We start from the raw sequence: 23011 nt of genomic DNA on the forward strand, positions 1-23011 counted from the left end.
CAGGAGCTTGGTTCATTCAGAAACAAGGGAAAAATACGAATGATAGTTTTTAAATTCCCCAACGTGTGGAGCTCAGACAAGCCACAGATGCAAATATGGAAAGCAAATGTGGTGCTGGCATTAGGAAAAGGCTGGGTTCACTGCACTTGTAAGAAAGCACCTTTATTATTTAGGCATGGTTGTAAGCTGCCATTTTGATATAATCCCTGGGTTTCTGGACTGGGTACATAGAAGCTGGCACGACACATCTACTGTAGCCCCATAATACCCAGCCATCAATCAAGCACCTTCTGCCAGCACTGAACTGCACTCATTCCCAGAGCTGGCAGCCACAGACAAGCCTGCACATCCATGTCGCCAGCAACTCATGTATCCATCCCTTTTGTTGTTGGGGAGCACCAGGGCCTGTGGTAGCACAGCAAATGGTACTGCTGCTTTCTGTGAGTCAGAAGTCCACTGTTGCCATGGGGAATCCTGAGCTGGAACATGTCCTGTTGTGTCAGAGCATGGGCACTGCCCCAGCACGGGTAGCGGTGGGGTCCTTCCCTCAGGAGGTGAAGGCTGCCCTCCTCAAAGGAGCAGACAGAGGCAGCAGACAAAATGTACATGGCCCTCTCCCCTGGGGACCAGCCTGGGCTTTCCGCACATTCATTTCAGCATTACCCTTTCCAGTCCCATATCTGGGCTGCCCAGCTGCCCAGTCAGAGGATGGGATCCATGTTCCTCCCCACCCCTGTCCCTGCTGGCTTGTCAGACCCACAGGTGCTTTGGGGAGAATGGAAGCTGCAAGTGATGCTTCTGGTAGGGCAGCAGGTAAGATGGACTTGACAGTGATTTCACCCCATATTTTCTGGCACTCAAAACAATTTTTTAAAATAAAATCCGCCACCTTGACATTTTTAATTTGCTTTACATACAATAAATGGGTTTTTTAAATTCTTAGCTCTTCAACAGATAGGCAACTGAGAAAGGGAGAGAGCAATGCCTTAATCACTAGGAAAGCTGGGACTCTGCTTCTTATGTGGCAAAGTTATAAAAATAAAGAAAACACTACAAAACAAGCCGTTAATATAAGGCCACATCTGCCATTAAACAGGACCTAGCTGTCACTCTGTGCCCCATGCTCTGTGCGGTGGTAAGGGACTGGTAGTGTCCTTGGAGAGCTCAGGGGAGAAGGCAAGTGGATGCCAGCAGCATGATCTTCCTTTCAAGGTTGTTTTTCTTTTCCCTATATCCTGGAAAAGTCCCCGTGGTTTTTATTCTTCTAATGAACATGATCTGAGTGTATTTGGGTGAGATTGGTGCCTGTGTGGAGGGGAGGGCTGAGAACCAGGTGTGTGTAATTGCATGTGTTATCTGTGTCTAGAGAGGTTTAGTTGCAATTGCAGACATGGTCTCTTTTTGAGACAAAGCAGAACTGGAGCAGCCAAGAGGCAGATAGACTTATGCTTTATGGTACCTTACAAAACACTGAATGTAGCTCCATTTATATGGCTATAAAATGATGCTAAATCCTTGTCTTGCCAGCTCATTATCATCTTGGGCTACTGGGACTATTGACCTCCCTGCTTCGCTACCCCACTGGAAGAGCTCAAATGCCCATAGTTCATTTTTATATTTGGGCTTAACATCTTCCCAGTTTCTCTACTTTCTATTTAAGAGCTGCCTGGTGCAGGATTGTATGCACCCAGCTCAAAGTTCCCTCTCCCAAGCACTGCCTGGCAGTCTTATACCCCTGGAAAGATCCCAGGTGCCAGCTGCAAGCATCAAACCCCACAGGTATGGTCCCAGTGATCAGAGCAGGTTAATCTCATTTGCGGGTTATGTTTCTCTAACCCTGGCAGGATGCACTAAATGGCAAATGCAATAGAAATCTAAGTACTGATGAAGTAAATGTTGATAAAATCCTGGGCAGATTGCCCTGGGTCAGGTGATGGCATAAAATAATTCAAGGTTTTCAGGCACTGCATGATGAACAGTTTCAAGGGAGGGGTTTTGGGTTTTTTTCTGTGCTAGAGGACAGAGGGAAAAAGAATCCAAGGGCTGTCCCCAACAGTTACGCACACTTGGGCACTTGGGCACGGCTGTTGAAGCCAGAGCCTGGTGCTGCCCTGGCTCGCCACCAGCAAACTTGGAATCAGAAAATCTGTGCTGGGCCAGTCCTACTTCCCTGTCTTGCAAGAAATGAGAACAAAAAAGTCAAAGGAGGCCCCCCACAATGAGGGTATCTGAGCTGGGATACAACCAAAGCAGCAGGCCCCTGTCTTTGGCCTGCCCTGGCTCTTGGCCCTTGGAATTGAGGCTGTGCCTAAGCTTGGTCTGAGCTGGGTTGGTTTGTATTTGGCTATAGTTTTAAAAGCAAAGCCTTATGTGACTGTGGAGAGTGCGTTTTTGTGGAATTCAAATATTCCTTAATTAGATGTTGTCTCTTAGTAGAATGAAAGAAAGGTTTTTATTTCGCTTTACTTTGCCATTTTAATTTACTCCCATTTGTGTTTAATAACTGGGTAGGGGAACATTAAACAGCTGCTGTAAAATATTTGGTATCATGGCCCCAACTTTCAAGCACGATCTGCCATCTGGGTTGGTGATGGCGGATGTCTGGGAAGCTGCCTCCAGGTTTGGGATAGGGGAGAGCTGACTTGATTTGTCCTGTTGAACCTCCTCTCCTCACCCATTTCCCACAGGAAGCAGCTTTCCTCCTCCTTAGTACAGATGAAAGAGATGTACCCTGCGAGAGGGTACAGCCCCCAACAAATGTACATGAGCTCCCTGCCAGCAATGAACAGCACCAGGGCCAGAGGCTGAGGGTTGCTAGTCCAGGGGTGCGGGCTGGGCAGGCAAGGGAAGGCAGGAGAAGCAGGACCAAGCAGGACAGGCAGGGAGGGTGGGCAGGGGCAGGACGGACAAGCACAAGCAGGCACAAGTGGGGCTGGGCAAGCACGAGCAGGAGCACTCGTAGCCAGGCAGGATGGGCCGTGGGGCAGAAGGGACCGGAGCCGGAGGCCGGGGAGTGCTGAGTCGCCCCCCACGGACACTGCCCGCGACTCCCCGAGGCTCCACCCGTGACACCCCTCCCCCGTGGGGCCTCGGGACGGTGCAGGGGCAGCGCCGCCACCCACCCAAACGGGGTTTAGAGTATAAAACACGTCCGGGCTGGGAACCTGCTCCCGGTTCCATAAAACTCACGGCCACGGGCAAGGGCAGGACCCGCTCCTGGCCACGAGCAGGTGTCTCTGCCGCAGGCCACCTCCGCTCCTTGGAGGCGCGCACGGCGGGAGCGCGCACCGCGACGGCTGTCCGGCAAATTCAGGCTCTGGGCTGGACGGGGAGGATGGATGGCATGGGGTTCTTTTTTCTTTCTCCCTCCACGCACGGGCAACTCGCGTCACCCACGGTTGACGTGGTGACTCCTCCGGTTGCAGCCAGCGCTACCTTCCCCACCTGCACCTCTCTTGCTCTGCAAAGCCTAGGGTTACCCCACCATTTCCAGCCCCACGCCCTAAAAAAAGCACCCTACAACGTGTACCAGTTCCCAGGACTCTGCGTGAGCACTCCCCGTGGAACAAGTTGCTCCGGGGATTTGTAGATTTGGGAGGAGGAGGGGGAGAGGACGGTACAGGCTTTCTCCCCCACATGAAACGCTTTTTTCTTTTTAGCGTTTAGGGTTTATGCTCTGTCCCTGTCTCCTGCCCGGCTAGAAGAGAGCTTGCCGCGCTGGGACTGCTCTCGGCCGCCACGCAACCTCCGCGTCCGCGCAGCCTCCCTTACCGCCTCCCCACTGCCATCGCGGGGAAACTCCCATTTATCCCAAACCCGACGACAAACCCGCCCCGCTCGGCTTCTCGGACGGTCGTTTTCGGACAGAAGAGATTGGATATGTTCGATGTTTAAGCGATTTAATATTAAAAATACGTAGCAATTAAAATCACGCCGCGTCCCGGCTGCTCCGCGCAAGTAAAGCGCCTCTCTCCTTTCCGACTCCCAGATGATATCTAGTGGGGGGTTTCCTGCTATTTGCTTGAATTTGGGAACCTCCGACACTTGCACTAATCCCGAGCCGTGTTAGCGGGGGTGGGGGGAGAGGGGGTTAGCCCCCCGCCCGGCGTGTTTTATCACCCGTATCCGAGCGGCCTCGCAGCCGCCACGGAAGCCCTGCACGGCGGCCTCTGCCCTGCCAGCGCCACCAGCCCCCCCGCCTCGGCCCTTGCAGCCGGGGGACTCCGAGGCGCGCTCCCCTACGGCCCGGGCCAGGGCCGATGGAGACCCACCACGCCCGACGAGATGCCCGACTGCACGGTGAGGGGCGGCTCCGTCGCGGGTGACATCTGCACCCTTACACTTGTCTTGCCTCGGACCCGGGCTTTCACAACGTCGAGGATGGAAATTAAAGATCGCCCCATCCCCTCAGCCGGTAGGAGCCGACCCAGGCAAGTGCCGGCGGGGCTGTTCGTCCCGTTCACCTCGACGGATTTCCATGGGGAAGGACCGGGCTGACAACGGGACGAGAGAGCCCCTCTGCAGGTGAACTGGCGAAATGTGGGCAGCGCCTGAGGACCAAGAGTGTGGGTGTCATCAGAGCCGAACACGGTACTGTTCCCATACAGGGGTACATACAGCCCGACCTGCCCCCTTTTTCTTTTTCTCTTGGGTCCCTGCCTCGGTGCCCACCCGCGACTGGCTGCGCGTGGGGCGCATAAGCCCGGGAGCTTGCGGGTATTCTTCAGCCTCTAACTGGACATCATCTCTCCTCCCCTCCCACCTTCGCGCTGGGAGAGAGTGAGGGAAGTGAGTGGGCGGCAGGCAGACACCCCAAAACAACCCCCACTCTCCAAACCCCAGCCCGCCTGGACAGCGTCTTTATGGGAGCCAGTACAGCCCGAAAAGTAGCCCGGGATCCCTGCCTCTCACCGCGCCGGCGGGCCCTGCACAGGGCCCGAACCGGGGTGCACAGCGATGCGGCCGCGGCAGCCTCTGCGGTGGGGGAAAGGTGCCGGGGCTGTCGCCTGGGGGCAGCCATGGGCGGCCCACGCGTGAAGCCGCCTCCCCGTGGGTGGCCGCGATGACCAAGTGCTGGCTGCGGGAGAAGTGGAGGTCTGGCTGGTTACGAGTTTATGCTCCTCTTCTCCCGCCCCCAAGGTCCACCCGACGTCCGAGGCGGCTTTCCCGGCCCCTACCCACCCCCTTTCCTGCCCCGAAGCCCCCCAAGCGAAAGTCTCCTTGCTGCCCCCCCCAGCGCTGAGCCCCGCTGGGTTCCCCCCAACACGCACGCCCACGCCCTGCCCGGCCGCGGGCAGCCGATTCGCAGCTGCAGCCCTTATTTCATGCCCTTCAAGGCACCGAGCCGTTCCCTTTTGTCCTGGCTGCGGATGACCCATTTCCTCCCTTTCCCCCCCTCTTCGGCCCCGGCCTTCGTCCCACCCTCCCGTCCCTCCCGCTCTCCTCCCCGCCGCCACGCCCCGGGAGCCGCCGCCGCACCGCGCCCGGCTGCGAGCAGCGGGGCCGACGGCCCGAGGAGGGGGAGACACGGAGACGGGGAACCGGTGCCTCGTCCGCGCCGTGTTTGTTTTGCTTTCCCCCCTGAACACTAGATTAAGACGTGAAGATTACACTTTTATTGTGGCGGCCGAATAATACCACGAGTCAACACACACAGCAAACAAAAGTGCTTGTAGTACATGGCCAACCCCGCTGGGAACCGGGCTGCGGGCTGCTGCAAAAATCAAGCTCTTCAGTGCTAATTACAAATAAATGATGATGTGCTCACTAAGTAATTGATTTAATGAAGTTCCTATGAAACTATTAAAACCGGGTAGAGGTCAGGCTGGAGACGCCCCAGAGCGCCCATTGTGGGATGTTTAACTCCGCCAATCTCCTCGGAAAGACATCGGGGCTAATAGGTGAAGTCACAGCTGGGTCGGGCTGACTTTTGCAGCACCGGCACTGGCCTCCCCAATCTCGCCTAGCGGCCCGCACCGCAAGTTCGGGGAAGCAAGACCCCCTGGCACACCCCCGGCCCACTGTTCCCACCCTCACCCTCCCCTCTCGCATCCCCTCTCCGGGGGGCGGCTGCTCGCCTCCTCCCCCCTCAGCGCGGAGACCCCTGGCGCGGCTTCCCCGGGGTGCCCATGCCCGTCCCGTCGGGGCTGCGTTGGGTACTCACTCGCTCGGCCCGGCCGCCTCGCTTGCACCTCAACCAGGCGCCTCCGCGGCTCTCCCCAGCCTAATTAAATAGGGGAGAAGTGGAGCTCTGAACTTGTGTCTACCACTACAGGACGGCTGTAATTCCACCCCCCCATCGGGCCCGAACCCCCCCACTCCCCCCGCATACTCAGACACACACACACTTCTTGAAGAAACTTAAGCTAGGATGCCAGGTAGGGTGCTTGGGAGATTTTGGCAAGGTGCCTGGAAGGGGATGTGTGCCCATTTTTCCTTGAAGGGTTTTCTTGTTTGAAAGGCCATTTGGAGCGCTTTAGACGGGTGAAAGGAAGAGGAGGAGGAGAGGGGGAACATAGAGATTGAAAAAAAAAAGTAGAAGACGAACAGAATCTGGCTATTGGGTTTCCCAAGATTCACGCTTGGCTTTCCCCTCCTCACCACTCGGGTGGGGCAGAACTGAGGTGAATCATTTCCCCTCCCCCGCCCCCATCCAATTAGGGGGTCCCCTAACCCGACCTCAGCTCTGAGTGCACTTTGGGACAGGGGGTCCCCGCTGACCCCGGGAGGAACGGGGGCACACACCCCCCACACCTGCAAAGGATCCCTCTGCGCCCCCTTGCTTTCAACACCCGGTGCCTTTGGCAGGTTGAAAAGGAGTCGTAGAGAAAAGCGGAGCCGCCCCCCAATTTGCGCCCCCGCTGTTGGTATTTGCTGAGCGCGAAGACGATGCCCCCCACGGGCAAAGCCCCTCTCGGCCTCCAACGCTTTCAGGGAGGGAGGGACGAGGTGCCCCATCAGGGTTCGAGGAGCCCCCACGACGGCCGGAGCAGGGGCACAGGGATGGGGCCCGGGAACGGCTTCTCCCCGAAATGCGGGGTGCCTCGGTGCTCCCCGCGGAGGGGAGAGAGAGGAGTCCCTAAGTACGAGAAGGTAAACGCAGGGCGAGACGTCCCGCCGGATGTCCCCAAGATTGTGTGTTCTCCCCACTCCCGTGGCTGCCGGGGGCTCTGCCCTTGCCCACCCCGCTGCCTGCTGCACACCGGGGGCTGCCTTACTCTGAGGGTCGGCCTCATTTACGGGGCCCGCAAAGGGCAGCCCCAGCAGCTGCCGGCATGCGGCCGGGGTACAGCCGGAAATGTGCACAGGCACACGCCGCGGCTCCCCACTCAGCCACGCGTGGGCTCCCGCACGGGGCTGCCGCGGGAGCTGAGGCAGTTCCCTTGCTGGATTTTGGGGAGGGCTGTTTGATGAGTGTTTTCTTCTTTCTTTTTTTTTTTTTTTTTTTTTTTTGTGGGAAAACGATTAATTTGAAACAAATTAAGCTCGCCAGCCTCTTGTTTGCCAAACAGGCTGTTGGCAATGTGCAAACAGGCTTTCACCCCGGCGCCGTGCCCCCGCTCCGCTCCCTGCTGCCCTGCTCCAGCCTTGGCCGCACACCCTCCTCCTCCTCCTCCTGCCCCTGCCCCGCCGCGCCACCCCACCCCCCCCAATCCCCCCCCAGCCCTACAATACCGCTTGATTACTATCTCCCCGTTTGCCCTTAATGCACGATCCGGGTTTCTCTTCAGCCTCGAAATAAGAAGTGACACATGCACCACTAAACCAACGTGTGGGGAAAGCCCGCGGTTGAGAGGGGCTATTGACGGGAGCGCTGCAAAGAGACAAAGCTGGGGGCTAGTGGAATCAGATGCAGCCCTTAATTAACACCATCTTAAATAGTCCAACAGGCACTGAAGACAAAGTTGAAGAAAGACTTTAAGGCTGAGTGCCCCTCAACAAGTTCTTTTTATTTCCTCGTGTCATTCAATATTTAATGCACTGTGCTTGTAATGCTACTACTGGTGCTCCTTTCTCAGCAAGTACATTATTTTTTCACGGTGCCCATGGCCAGGGAAAACCCTTTAGGCAAAGAAAATCAAAATGTTTGTTGTTTTGGATGACTTATAACTCTTGTTTAACACAAGCACTTTCAAGAAAGTATAACAGGCGCAGCCTCTAAAGCAAACAACGAAATCCTTGTGACAGAGTCGGACACAAAAAGCACATTGTGTTATGGACTATCCCTTTTCTCTCCTGCTAGATGGGTGCCTGTCTGAGGCTGAACACCACGATGCCATTTTACTTTTGAACTATTGTTTTTGAGTTATGCCATGTGGTCAAAAGGAGAAGAAGGGAGGTTGTTTCCAAGCTCATAAGACAAACGAGTTGCCTTTCATTGAACTACCCCAGAGCTCCTTTAAAATGAGGTTTAAATGTCACCTCCATGTTTTTAATGGACACAGGGCTTCAGGGGCGACCCTTCAAAGCGCCTTCGTAATAAACGACCCTTATTAAATATGTCTCTGCCTGGGAAAATCACTTGGCAGAGGAGAAAAAAGGGGGAGCGGCGGTGGGGGAAGGAGAGACACGCGTGCTGCCGGAGGAGCTCCGCCGCCCCCCTGCTCCCGCCGGGGCCAGGACGGAGCGGAGGACGATCCCGCTCTGGGTGCCTGCCGCCGGGAGGGGCGGGCCGGGGGGGGAGGGCGGGGCTGGGGGGTGTTGCTACACGGATTACACTCGCCTCCCCCCCTCGTCCCCAAACCCCCTTTTCTCCCTCTGCCCCCCTCCGCCCCCCAAAATAAGAGGCTGAGTGAAAGGTTGGGGTGTTTTCCTCCTGACTTCTTTTTGTCCTTAGAAGAGCGGCGTCTGCGAGTCTGAGCTGCAAAGTTACTGATTTGCAGGCTGCATGTTAAGGCAGCCCATGTAAGTAATTTCTGCGGGCATCCCGGCAAAGGAGAACAAATCGTTGACAAAGGCGAGCCCTTTCAATTCAGCAGCGTCGTTAGGGAAACCAAAAAGTATTCTTCCTATAATAAGTTCCACTTCAAAGGATTTCTCATTCAGCGGTGACTGCTTCGCACTTCTATTAAGTCCGGGCTTTTTCACTTGGCGGAATCATCTGTTTGGTTATTTTTCATCGTGTTTATTTTTCACCATTCACACAGTACTTGTATTAAATAAACAAAGAACAATCGCTCTGCAAATAAAAGTACTTAGGTGGGAAAAAAAAAGAGGGAGGCAGAAGAGGAGAAGAGCTGGAGATGAAGCTTCTTCCTCACTTATTTGTTTATCTGCTGAAGTTGGGGAGGGGGGGGTCCTTTAAAAAAGGGGAGGGGAAGGGTCGTTGGGAGAGAGGCCAAAAAATATGAGACGTTCTGATGAAGTGAAAATTGACTGCGCTAACACGGCATGAAACTAAAGGTCAATGCAACTGTATCTTAATAGAGTGTCTCGAATCGAGGTGGACTATTTTAAATGCAGCTTGCTTTTGCTGTGCTCATTGCCATAGCAATCCTAACGCTCCATGTTGATGTACCATAAAAGCAGTAGTTTGAATTTCAAAGAACCTGCCTTTGAACTTCTCCCTGCCTGATTAGGCACTTGCGTGGTGTGTGTGTGAATGCGGGAGCGTGGTTGTGTGTGCTGACGGTGCGCGGGATGCGGGGGGGAGCGGTGGCAGCGCCCCCGCCGGCGTTTGGGTGTCCGAGGCAGGGGGGAGCGTGTGTGTCCGTGTGTGAGTGCGAGTGTGTACTCCAGCACACTCCCTGATCCATCCTCGTCTGCTCTACCTGAAAATATTTTTCCGGGGTGATGGAGGGGGAAGGGGCATGGGGGGAAGTGTGTGACAGTCCATCCTTTCCAGCACTTCACAACTCCCTGGCGACATCCCTAGAAGCACGAAACACGCGGAGAAAACCCCTGAAAATCCTTGGTTCTCCCCACCACCCATCCTTTGCAAAACAAAGCAGCTGCCTATCCCGGCTGCCCTGCGTCCGACACCCTGCCCGTGGCGGCGTGCGTTGCGGGGGCGCAGCCCCACGACTCTCCGTCGAGAACTCCCCCGCTTATCCATATCCACAGCCCCCCTCCCCGCAATGCCATTTCCCACACTCCCGAAATTTCTTAGTCCCTTCAAACTTCGCTACCGCCGCTCTCGCCCTTAAAGGGCCGAGAGCCAGCAATAGTGTGTGGCGAGATGTCTCCCAGCCGCGACTACAAAGGTAGATGATTTAAACACTGTTTGCTAGGACCACGTTTCGCCTACGAAAAGATGAAGTCTTTGATGATGGCCAACTCGGTGTCAATAAGTGGCTTTCTTTGAGCCATATTCAGATGGGAACGTCTTGCTTGCCAATTGCCATAGAAATCCTAACACACCATGAAGATTGTCCAAGCGCCAAGCCTTCCGTTCTGGGCTAAATTACTTTGAAGTGGGGCAGGACGTGCACTGGTCAATGTTAACTCTATAGGGCGGGCAGGGAACACTAGGAGAGGGAGGTTGGAGCGGGGGGAAGCAGAAAATAAGAAGGGGAAACTTGTTTTAGACACTCTATACAAGGTTCTGCTCATTGTCAGATATCTTTTATCTTTTATATTTCCCATGAATGATTCATGTCTCGGTGGCTTTGTGTCGCCCTCCCTTTCACAAGAAACTTCATTAGGGAGCTATAAGTTTTCCCATTGATTGGAGCCCTCATTTATGAGTGTTTTTCTGCTTCGTATGTTGGTTATTGTCATTCCGCTTGAAACAACTCTTTGCAACCTGTTTCACCTTTACCACATTTAACAAAACTGACTTAAAAAACACTCTAACCTTTTGGTGAAACTGTTCTTGACATTTTGACCAGTCATTTTTGAGCACTGGTAAATTACAGGGCGGGGGGCGCAGTCACTCTGGGTTACTTTATTTAATTAATTTTGTTTAAAAAGAAAATTAAAAGGGGAAATAATCCTGGAGGATGCTGACACACGATTTCGTCCGGATTTTTTCACCGGTTTTACTCAGTTTTCCTCTCTCGAAACGAGAGACCTGTCCTTACTCAGCTCCTGAAAAATTCGGGGTTTTTCTTCTCCTTCATTCCAGTGATTTCCTGGCGTTATTTCTTGTCTGACTTCACTCTGTGTTTCAGAATCATCTTCTGGCATACGGTTTCGCTCCTATGGCTACCACCGAAGAGTAGTGCTGTTTAACTCACGAGTATCCTCAAGAGAATACTGCCAGGAAGATCTTTCTTTTTTCTTTTTTTTTTTTTTCCTCCGACAGAAATAAACATTTTAATTGATTTGATTTGATACTCTGATTAGTTATCCTTGAGAGAGATGAAGAATGTCATGTGTATAAATGTCTGACCTGTGCCTGTGTCTTATCTCTGTCAATCTGTCCCTCCCTCTCTTCCCCCTGTGCACGGGATGCCAGCAGCAGAGCACCCAACTGCTCCATCATGACCAGGCTCCCCCCGACCCTCTGCCCGCCCCTGCCCTTAGCCCCGCTCACGGGCAAACACCCAGGAGTAAGGCCCGCAGCCTCGGGGGAGGCAGGGGCGGCTCGGCCCGGAGTCCCTCCTCTGCCTGGCTGCAAACCCAAACGTAAATCCGAAGGAGAACCCTATTTACTCACACGTTTCGCTGGGCAAAGCGGAGTATCTCAGCCTTCCCCAAAACCTCACGGTGCTGCTCCTGCCGAGCTGTGAGGCTGTGGCTGTATCTGAATCTACCTGCTGAGCCTCGGGGGGAAAAGGGGATGTTTTGGTCTGTCTCTGCCCTTCGTATGTTAGTAAGGCACATGCAATACATAGGAATAATATTTTTATTCATTTGCATGATCTTTTTTTTTTTTCTTTTAATGGGGTTTACAGAGATGAAAAGTTTTAAATTAGCATTTTTTTATTATTATTTAGGAGGTATCATGTGTCATAAAACTGTTGGGCAAGTGTGTGACCCTACGTGTAGCAAATACATAAAAATAGTGATATATCCCCCCGAGCCATAGTTTATAAACCCTGCCATGTCGTAATGTATAGTGCAATCTGTTGTTGAAAAAAATGCATAAATTAAAAAGTTCGTTTATAAATCAGCACCAATATATCTCTAATAAGATTACATTACATAAATATTTTTTTTAAAAGTCCATACCTTACTTTATTTTTTTCTATTTATTCAAATGGGCTTTGGAAAACGAATAAAAAGCAAATCGAATGAACTTTAAAAAATTATTTTCTATTCAAGTTTTCTGTTTGTTTTCAAAGTAACGCCTGCTTCTTTAGATCCAAAACAACAATATGAAGACAACGTTTAAAGGCTTCCAGAGTGACAGCACCATGCACTGTACTAATAATATAATATCTCTATGAACTATACATATATATATATATTATCAGCACCAACACACCGCACGGAGGACATGCAGGAAGAGTCTGTTTCACATTACATCGTTCATTCAAGTAAGCTGAAAAATATAATGGTTTTTTTTTTGTTTTTTTTTGTTTTTTTTTTTGTACAAACCACATCATCATAAACAACAATCTATCACCAAAATTAATAAGAGAATTCTTTGGTGTGCTCTGTACTGTTTCAGGGGAGTCAAAAAAAAAAAAAAAGAAAAACAAAAGGGTGATGTCAGAAAATAAATTAATTCGACTGTACAAAATAATCGCGTTCACATCCACGTTATTAACAATGACAAGACGACATCCACCATTCACGGCACAAAAACCACATTTCCACAAGCCCTGGGGGAGGGGAGGGCGGCTGCCGCTTCTTCTCTCAGGGTCTCTGAGGGGGAATTAGTGCTCTTTACTTCATTTGTGCCCTGCTCCTGACGCAAGGGCGCTAGGCTGGGGTGTCCCCCGCGCCTCGCAGCCCTCGGCTGCAGGGCTGGGCTGTTGGGGGGTTTGGGGAGGTTGGCACCCCGACACTAGCCTGCGTCCCCACCCCTCACTTCCTTCCCAGCAGCTCTGGTCCCCACCTCCCAGGTGACTCTGCCGGGCCACTTCAGGGGGATGAGTGAAAAGCACGCAGGCATCAGCTCGGTTGGAGAGATGAAATAGTGTACATAAATATAATAATAAAAAGATAATCCCTCTATGCCTGCCCCCTACTCCGGGACTCGCCAGGCCCAGGGGGCTGCTCCCCCTCCCAACCCCCCGAGGGGCTGGAGGGAGCATGAGGCAAAGTCTTGGTCTGAGAGATGAACTTTAAAAAAAATAATAATCAGAGTAATAATAACACCAACCCCAAGGAAAGGAAAATTCGCAGAGTTTTCATGTGAGTTTTTTAGGGGAAAAAAATCAAAAATGTATCACAGTATCACAGTTGTCAAATAGCAGCGTGTTTCTTTTATTCTCTGGCTACATTTTAGGAGCCATACATCTACAAACCGTGGAGAAGTGAAAAAGGAGTCCTGCATCTTTTGTCTTTCCTTTCGTAAATCGTTTGCACAATGTTACGGCTAAGGTTGAAAGAAAGGCTGGGGAGAAAATGACGGGTGCAGGTGGGACCCCTCGACTCGGGAGAGAAACCATCAATTACAGAGGAGCTGAACTGCGAGAGGGGTGGGGAAATGCTTTTATTTTATTTTATTTTAAGGGATGCGCAATCTGTCCTTGACTGGCCGGAGCTTCAGCAGGTGCTGCTTTACAGTCAGGAGGCTGCTGCTGACCTGGGGCTTTATCCAGGCTAAAGAGGAGGCGCTGGGGTGGCAGCTAAGGTACTTAAGAGCCACTCCAGAGAGCGGCTGAGTTCTGCCCGCTCGCAGCCTTCTCCAGCTAACTCTTGTTAAAGAAATGGGCATGGGCAGAGTGGAAGACGAGCATCTCCCTTGGCACCGTCCCCCTGCAAAATTGTGCGGTTCGGGTGACTGGGACGTCCCAGCCTGGCGTTATTAATGCTTTTTCTTACCAAAAAAAAAAAGGTCCGAGTCTCTTTAATTAAATTAGTTACTGTACAAACACCATAGGGTTTCGTACATGGAATAAATAGCGCGAGTCAAACCTGATGGCACTTCCACGGCAGCCCCCCGTGCCAGGTGGCTGCCGCTGCGGCCGGGCCAGTGCAGTGGGGCCGGGGCCACCGGCAGCTTGGCATGGCTCGGCACGGCCCTAGGGAGCAGTTCTGCCTCCCGAGGTCCTGTGGGGCTCGTCCTCCTCGGATGCCGGGGAGGTGTCGCGGCTGGAGGGGGTGCGGGGCCGGCGGGAGCCCCCCCGGCCTGGCAGACGTACCAACTCGCTGAGGTTGGTGACCGGCGGGGAGAGGGCGGCGGCGCGGCCGCGGGGCGGCTCGGCGGCCGGGTCGGCCTCGGGGGGCAGCGGGCCGTCGGGGGGCCCCGCCGCCGCGTAGCCCTGGGAGCCTGGCGGCGGGGAGGGCGGCGGGGACTTGCAGTGGATCTTCATGTGCTTCCGCAGGGAGCTGGGGTGGGTGTAGGACTTGTCGCAGCCGCGGATCTTGCAGTAGTAGGGCTTGTCCGAGGTGTGGACGTGGGAATGCTTCTTGCGGTCGCTGCTGTTGGCGAACTTCCTCTCGCAGCCGTCGAACTCGCACTTGAAGGGCTTCTCCCCTGCGGAGACACAGCAACGGCACCGTTACCGGCCCTGCCCGCAGCCCGCCCGCCGCATCGCAGCCCCTCCGCAGCGCGGCCTCCGGGGGTGAGCGGCAAGGGTAAAGCTTCCCCTTCCCTCCTTTTCCTCCCCTTTCCCTTTTTTCCTCCCCCTTCACGACAGTCGTGACATGCCCGAGGTTTCCGCCTTTTTCCCCATGTTTTGCTGCCTGTCACACGTCGCTGGCAGCCCTCAGGCCCGGAGTCCCGGGCTGGCGGCGGCAGGGCCCCCTCGGCCTTGTTTGCCCTCTGCGGCGCTCCCCTCGCACACGAGAAACCTTCATTACCGCTCTAATGACCGAGCCCAAACAAAACCTCTCAATGCCTTTGCCTGCGAGGGCTGGCGTTTGCCGGCAGCCCGGCTCGCCTGGCACATCTCCTGCGTAATCCTTTCCCAGTGGGCACTGCGCTGCGGGAATAATTAGTTTGGGGGAAATAAAAGTAACACCTGTTTAAGCATCCCGATACAAAGAGGGAGCACCCCGCAGCCCGGACTGGGAACCTGCAAGCTGCGGGGACCAACCCAGACGCCGGAGACGAGGGTAGCAGACTGCTGTTACCGTAGCTGGTTACCCTGGGCAAGTTTGGGTCTGAATGTGTGCGGATGATCTACTTTAAGAGTTTTTACGCATTACTTAACAGTTAAAGGGGTTGTGAAAATCAGCCCGGGGCGGTTAGCCTGGCGTACCTTTCTCACGCACTCTCGTCTCATGTAGCATACCCTGGAATACATATGTTCTGGTACGTATAGCCGTGTCCTTCCCCATAGTTCCCGGACCGACCCTTCCCCATAGTTCCCGAATAGAGCTGGGCAAATGCCTATTACTGAGACACCAGAGGAAAAAGAAAAAAGTGCCAGATCCCTGTACTGAAGCTTCTTACAGCAAGTTTTTCTTCCTCTATCATGCTACACGTGAGTCCAGCACAGGCAGACCTGCACTGATAATCTTCGTCATGACTATTGCGACCCTTGAGTCGGTTAAGACATGGCTGATGCATATTTTCAGATCTGTTTTTCTCTGAGGGCTCAGAAATAACAACCCAGCAGCTCTCTCGGTGGACATTTTCTCCTTATTGCCAAGCAATTTTTACTGCTCCTCCTGTTTGGAAGATTGTATCGCGTTTATTATTTAACAAAATAATAATGGAAATTAGAAAATTATTTTTATTTTTAGAAGCAATTTCTTGGCTGTTACTATAGAAACATACACCTCCATAGCCTATTTATGCATCAATTTGTTCAATTAAAATCGGCTCCCCACCACCAAAGTGGTAGCACAAGAAAGTGCAAGTTTATCTTTAAAAAAAAAAAGTGTGGGGAGAAAAAAATTAAAATTAAAATTGTGCCTCGTGGGGTTTAAGTGCATGAAAACCTCTGCATGCCCCCGAGACAAGTTTCCGGTCACTTCGTTTGTTCATTAATTACTATTATTTCTTCCGGGAAAACAAAGCGAATCTACTGGAGGTTTTGCGCAGTTTCTATCTGTGTTACCCCAAGAATGAAGGTTCACACATTCTGTTGCTGGCCGTGACTGCAGAGCCCACAGAGTCCGAAGCGCAGCCCCCTGAGAAATGCTCCGACCAGCTGGACCAAACCTCGTCCACTCTGTCGGGATTTTAGGGAAGTGTCTTTCCACTTGGGTTCACGCACGGACACCCTCGCCAGACTCCAGATCGCGAAGATAAAATTCCCCATAAATCCAGGAGCGGGGAAGGTCCCGGTGTGTCCCCGTTATGCTGACGAGGGCACCACGTCAGAGTTTAACCATTTGTAGGTGGTTTCAACCCACGGAAGGGGGCGAGATGCCGGGCGTCGTCCCCTAACTCCTCCCGGCAGTAGCAGTGCCGGGGGCGGGGAGGGGCACAGATGGGGCTTGGGGTCACTTTTTTGGAGGGTCTGGGAATCGTTGGAAGGAAGCCTGACCGTCCTGAACATCGTCTTTGGCGAGAGGACAGCAAAATTGCGGGAGGGATGGGGTCTCTATTCCTGCTAGAATGCACCCGGTGTGGGAACGAACAGTGATTTGTCCCCAAAATGGAGCAGTAGCTGCAGAGAGTGGTATGCAGCCCCCGGGGTGATGCTTTTGAGGAAAAAGAAAAAAAAAAAAAAAAAGAAAAATGAGGAAAACCCCAAACAACAAATGCCTCCTGAGTTATTGAAATACTCTTCTTCTTGCAGGATTACCAGAAACACGCAAAATCGCCTAATGATACAATTACGGTACTATTATTCCACACACACACACACCCGCATGCCAAATGCCCATAATAGACGAATAGTTTGCAAATCTCCCCTCCTCCCAGGCTACACATGACTAAAATAAATCTGAGGCGGCAAAATTACAGTAATTAATCCGATAGGAAGGAGCAGAAAGTTTGGGATCCCTTGTTCACTCAAGTGCGTGGTGGGGGAATGAGTAGGGAAAGACTCCTATCCCCTTTGTCCTCCCATGGGCCGACCTGTCATTCGAGGTGGGCTATTGCCCCCCAGCCCGACCCCCGAGGGCTGCTTTGTTGCAACGACCCCTTCTGCGTGGATACAGCCTTTCCCTGTGGGCTCACGCACGGACACCCTCCCGAGGACTGTGGGCAGCCCCAAGCTGAAAACTTCTCCAAATATCCCTTGCAAGAAGCCACGTCCCACGAATTGCCTCGGGGCAATGCTCGACCTCATCTTAGAGCTGCAAACTGTGCCTGATACGTATTTGGGTTTTGGTGGGGCTCTTTTTCCCGCTGAATCTCTCTGCCTCCTCATAAGCCTCTCCCGGACTCCTTCCCACCTCCCTCCCGCCTGCACCTTGCAGCTGAGATGGGTAAGGAGTTGAGGAGCCCAGAGAAGTCCGCGGTGAAGTTTTGTTTTTCAAGCCAAGGCAGGTGGAGAAGGCTGTAGATGACAAAACCACGGGCCTCCAGCTAACTCATTCCGCGGTATCATTAACACAACAACAACAACAACAACAACAAAAAGTGTCAGACCTTCCGCCCCCCTCCCCCCTGGAGAAATTCCCCCCCCCACCATCCCCGGCTCAGGGTGTAGAGCACTGGGCACCCTCAGGGCTCCGCTGCTACATATGGGCTCATGCCTGACATATTCTGGAGATAAAAATCTATAATCCTTTCAGCCATGGGCCATTTGGTTTTACATCGGAACAACACGTTGTACGGTCGCCGCTTTTCTCTTCCCGAGCAGCACACAATAAATCAAGAAAGCAATTACGGCAACTCCACTTCCTTAAGTATCCTCCAAGGAATAATATTTGTCTGCCACTATAAATCCCGGCTTCGTTCGTTTTCGGCAGAGTTTTACACCCAGATGGAAATGCGTATTTCAGGAGTGGCGAGGAATGAGGAGAAAGTGGGGAGAAAACCCAAACCAACAACAACAACAACAACAAAAAAAAAAAAAAAAAAACAAAAAAAAAAAAAAAAAAAAAAAAAAAAACAAGAAGAAACAACAACAACAACAACAACAAAAAAGTAAAAGGAAATACTCAAGGGCTCAAACACACCCCAAGCCCTTCCAGGGGTCCCCGCCTGTCCCCCGGGGCATTTCCCGGTGCCGCTCCCTCCTCCCGTACCCCGCCGAGCAGTCGGGGCGACTTTGAAGTTTCCTTCTCAGATCCACAAAGAGAGGGAAGCGTCCTCCGGTGGGAGCCTTCCCCTGCCTCGCTCCCTGCTCTCCGACTCCGCGGTACTGCCACAGGCGGGAGCAGCCCAGGCGGCACCAGCAGCCTCGGGACCGGCGTCAGTACGGGCAGCCCCGGCAGTGCCCTCAGCATCCCCGGTAGTTCCGCAATATCGGTAGCCCAGGCGGTGGGGTACACCCGGCAGTATCGTTGGTCCCGGTAGTAGGGACAGTCTCGGAACGCGGGTAGCCCCAGGAGCGCCGGTCACAGGGGCAGCCCGATAGTCCGGTAGTACCGGCAGACCCGAGCACCGCCACCGCCGCCCGCAGCGCAGGGGAACTGCGCCCCCAAGAGCCCCGCGGCCCCATCTCCGTCGGGCCAAGCGTCACCCGCCCGGCTCCGTCCCCGCCGACAGAAGCGGCAGGAAAAGCAGAACCGCCGTCCTTCGGCGTGGCGGGGGGGAAGTGGCAAAGCGCAGCGCTTCCCAGACGCGGGGTGAGCCCCCAGGGCGCCCCGGACAAGGGCGGTGGGAGTAGGGACGGGCGGGTGCTCATCCTCTCCTCGCTCTTCCGCAGGGGCTGCTGCTCATCTTCCCCCGGCTCTGCGTTATTTATTAATCGGTGTATTTATCCGGTGGTGCCGGGATGTGGGGAGGTGGGTAGCGGAGGGGGTGGGGGTGGGGAGGGAGCTGCCCAAGATGAGGGGGGGTTGGAGGGGGGGGACGGGACACGTGTGTGCAGGGCAGAGGGGCCGGGTGCGTGTACGTAGCTGTGTGTGCGTGGCCCGTGTGCTGCCGAATTACTTATTCATGAAAAAGTCACATGTCCGGCGGTGCGTAGGAGAGGAGGAAAAGAGGAGGAAAAGGAAAAAAAGAAAAAAAAAAAGAAGGAAACCCTTGCGGGGGGGAGGGGGGGGAACAACCCACCTGTATGAGTTCGTTTGTGGATCTTGAGGTTTTCGGAGCGAGCGAAGACCTTCCCGCAGCCGGGGAAGGGGCAAGGGAAGGGTTTCTCTCCCGTGTGCACTCGGATGTGGTTGATGAGTTTGTATTTCGCTTTGAAGGGCTTGCCTTCGCGGGGACACTCCTCCCAGTAGCACACGTGGCTGCTCTGCTCGGGCCCACCGACGTGCTCCACGGTGACATGGCTCACCAGCTCCTGCATCGTGCTGAAAGTTTTGGAGCAAGGCTTCCTACCGCCCGATGGCGGCGGCGGAGGTGAGGAGGCGGCTCCCGGTCGATCCACTTACAGATCAGCTCTTGCTTGATGGGCTGTCGCATGTACCGGAGGAAGGCCCCAGCCGCCGCCGCCGCCGCGGCCCCCGACGTGGGCATGGTGGTGATGGTGGTGATGGTGGTGGTGGTGGGGATGGGGGTGGTGCGGGTGCCCGTGGCCGGCCGCCGCCAGGTTGAGGTTGACGGAGCCGTAGCCTTGCAAAGCCGAGGAGGAGGAGGCGGCGGCGGCCCCGTAGTGCGCCTCGGCGCGCCCGTAGAGCTCCCCGGCGGCGGCCGCCAGCCCCAGGCGCATCTGCCCGTTGAGCGGCGGGTGGCGGCCGGCGGGCGCGCCCTGCTCGCCGGGAGGCGGCGGCGGGAAGGCGGCGTGCGCCCCGTCGGTCGCGCCGTAGGTGCCGGCGGCCGAGATGAAGACGCCGTGAGGTGGCGGGTGCGGAAGGTGGGGGGAGCTGGCGGGCGGGTGCTGCTCGCCCAGCGCCCATGCACGGCGGCGGCGGTGGCGGGCAGCTCCCGCCGCAGGAGGAAGTCCCGGCCCGCCGCCCCCCCCGACGGGTATCCCGGGAGGGCGGCGGCGGGCGGCGCGTAGGCGGCAGCGGTGGTGGCAGCGGCGGCGGTGGCGGCGGCGGCGGCGGTGGTGGTGGCGGCGGGCGCGGCGAAGGCGGCGGCGGCGGCGGTGAGCGCCTCGGGCGTGAGCTTGAGGGCGGCGGGCTGCGCCATGTGCTCGGGTCCGAGCGGCGTGAGGGCGCCGCCGGGGTCGCCGCCCGCGTCCCCGGGGTGGAGGTGGGCCGCGTGTGGGGGTGGACGTGGTGGTTCCCCAGCCCCGGGAAGCCTGTCATGTTCTGGTGAGGATGGGGCTGAGCCGCTGCCAAATCCGCTAATCTCAGTGTCGGGTTCCTCTTGCTCAAAGGGGGCTCCATAACGACACAGCCAAGCCCATCTACGCTCGCTGTTGTTATTTTTTTCCCTTTACCCGCCTTCAAAAACATGTATATATTAAGCGGCTCTTTAACTTCTTTTGTCTGCGCTCCGAGCCCCGCGCATCCCTGGCCCCGCTCTGCCCGCCCGCGATTGGCAGAGCCCTCACCACACTCCGGCGGCGCGCTGGGGAATACGGCTCGGACACCGCGCCGGAGGGATTGGACGGATGGCGATGATTGGCAGCGGCCGGGGCCGCGCGATTGGCTCCCTTTCAGGCCGCCGGCGCAGCGGGGATCCGCCCCCGCCGCCCCCCCGGGGCCCCCCGCGCCGCCCCCGAAGTTGCACTTGCAAAACTTCGCGCGGGGCCCGACGGGGCGCACCCGGCGCCTCCCCCGCCGCCCCCCGCCGGCAGCAGCGGGCAGCAGCGGGCAGCAGCGGGCAGCAGCTGCCTCCGCTCCCCAAGCACTGGACGGGGCGCCCTGCTCCGATGCTCCGCCGTGTTTACGTTTGCGGGGCCGTGGGGTTTCTCTCCTCGCCTGGCGGCAGCCCACGCGCGCGGCTGCTGCCCGGCTCTGCGTTCGGCTTCCTTTCCTTTTTTCTTTTTTTGGAGGGCCACGTTCATTTATGGATGAGGCGGGAAAGCACTCCCTCATGCAACAACGTGTGCAACCCCACACCCACGCGAGGCCGAGGCTGTGTGTACTCATGCCCAAGGCAACACTAGGGGAAGGCGGCCAAAGTTTTCCTAAAAAGAAGACGGCGGGGGTTGGGATTCCTTTCCTTTAGAAAATAAACAAGTAAGCGGGGAGGGGAGGAGGAGGGGGGCAAGTGGCACATGTTAGAGCGAAGTTTCGGGAGCCTGCTCTCGCTGCTGCTTTGGGGCTTTCTCCTCCCGCAGCCGCTTCCCAGGGCATCCCATGGGAAGAGCCACCCCACGTCCCTCGGGGGTCCGCCAGCCGTACTCCAGGCAGCTGCATCCACTCCGGCCCTAATTCAGCAACGGCGAAGTAGAGATGAAACCGCCGCAGTGATACTGGCTCCGAGCATAAATGCTCCTCGACTCTTTAGGATGTCGTAACGGGAGGGGGGCGATAGGCTGGGAAATGGGGGAGTCTCCCGCTGGTGGGTGCCCTCAGCTGCTGCCCTAGACGAAAAGGCAGGAAAAGTGGAAGCTCTCTTAAAAGGGGGCAGGAGTAGGGGACGGGCGGTGACAGCGATGGGACCGCCCCTGGGGTGCGGGGTGTGCGGGTCCTCGAAAGTGAAGCTCCTTGTGGAGCGCCGAAATTGGCCCTTCGGCGCAAAGGATGCTGCCCTTCGAGGGGGTTGACTAGTAAAGGCCGGGATTTCCCTGCAAGCCAAAAGGGGAAAGGAGCATTATCTTGACTTTTCTGTGGGAGGAGAAGTAGCTTTTATTGATATGTCATCTGCTTTCTTCAGGCTGTTGGTCCCCCTGGAAATGCCTTGAGCTCTCGCGCTCCTGGAAAGTGCAGGCAGGCTGGCTGCCCTTCGCTGCCTGCGGGGCAGCCAGGGACGCTTCTCCGCCTCTCTAGGAGAAGAAACGGGGTGGGGGATGCCAATGGACCCACACACACCTCCGGCTCTCCCCGGCCACCTAATCCCCTTGACGAAACTACATCTGTGCGTCTTGGCCGCTTCCCTGTGCCAATCCACGTTCAAAAGAAGCCCCGTGCTGCTCCGGCATTTCCTGGGCCAAGCTCCAGCCGCGCCCCCCCCCTCCCCCCACCTACTCCTCCGTACCTCCCGCCGCTACTCACGCGGGGAAAACTCGCAGGATTTGGCCCACGGCTGCCAGAAGGGGGGTGAGAGGCTCTAGGGGGAGCTCAAGGGGGAGCGAGACACGCCGGTTCCCTCCCTTCTCTCGCCCCCCGGAGACGAGCCAATGCTCCCGGCTCGCGTGGCCGCGGTGGGGGTTTCAGTGATGCTGCAAGGCAAGGAACGGGAATAAATGATCCCTGGGTTTTAAAGCGGCTGCTCGATGGTTTTATTGCACAGTAAAAACTTCACGCGAACTAGCCATACGTCTCTACGAGTATTTATATACGTATATTTTCTGTACATTCATCCAAATTGTGCCCTCCCTCCTCCCCAAATTCTGGGTGTGTTGCTGGACCAAGGTCCAGAGATGGAATGGTGTGATGGGAGATGCTGTGGAGGGGAACAAGTATCATAGGTCCCTGGAACCTTCCACATGCCTCCTTGTCCCTCTCCTGTTAAACGCAGGTGATGTGTATCTGTCATCGATTTAATATGTCTTAATTCAAATATATACCCCGATCAATTTCTTTTTATGAGAGGCTATAAAACAATGAAAATATTTTATAGCTGGCTAATAGGCAGCTGACCTGTGACTATGGGGAGGGAGGGGTTGATGGAGACTCACGTGGAAATTCGCTCATATTTTTAGGACTAGCTGCAATCGCCGGGAAGCGAAGGTGGCTGCCCGCGCAGGGACAATTTTGAACACTGCCAGCTCCAAAAGAGCCGTGAAGAATTTAAAGCCCATTAACTTACCGACACCAGCTCAGGCCCAGGCTGCCGCTGCCCTCTGGGGCTGCAGCAGAGGGAGGCGTGCTGTGCTACCCCCACGGCCCCCACCCCACACCTCGACAGCACCCGTCGAGGGTCGGAACGCGCCCTGTTTCC

At 55.2% G+C, this 23011-nt stretch overlaps 1 protein-coding gene and 1 long non-coding RNA gene across 2 annotated transcripts in view; both read right to left on the bottom strand.

Moving 5' to 3' along the window:
• The window catches only part of LOC104685980, an 80529-nt gene extending 74268 nt beyond the window's left edge, over nucleotides 1-6261 (bottom strand). The window contains exon 1 of the long non-coding RNA XR_005603197.1: nucleotides 6164-6261. This is a non-coding gene — a long non-coding RNA (uncharacterized LOC104685980). The remainder of the gene's footprint in view (nucleotides 1-6163) is intronic.
• Nucleotides 6262-12177: 5916 nt separating this feature from the next.
• Nucleotides 12178-20415, bottom strand: ZIC5 (Zic family member 5). The gene is given in 9 exon segments (XM_039561400.1): nucleotides 12178-14200; nucleotides 14202-14533; nucleotides 19124-19417; nucleotides 19420-19501; nucleotides 19503-19903; nucleotides 19906-20011; nucleotides 20014-20071; nucleotides 20073-20230; nucleotides 20233-20415. Coding segments are annotated over 9 exon segments (1902 nt in total). The 3' UTR covers nucleotides 12178-13912.
• Nucleotides 20416-23011: the final 2596 nt, after the last annotated feature.

Source organism: Corvus cornix, chromosome 1 (genome assembly GCF_000738735.6).
Source record: "Corvus cornix cornix isolate S_Up_H32 chromosome 1, ASM73873v5, whole genome shotgun sequence".
Classification (NCBI taxonomy): domain Eukaryota; kingdom Metazoa; phylum Chordata; class Aves; order Passeriformes; family Corvidae; genus Corvus; species Corvus cornix.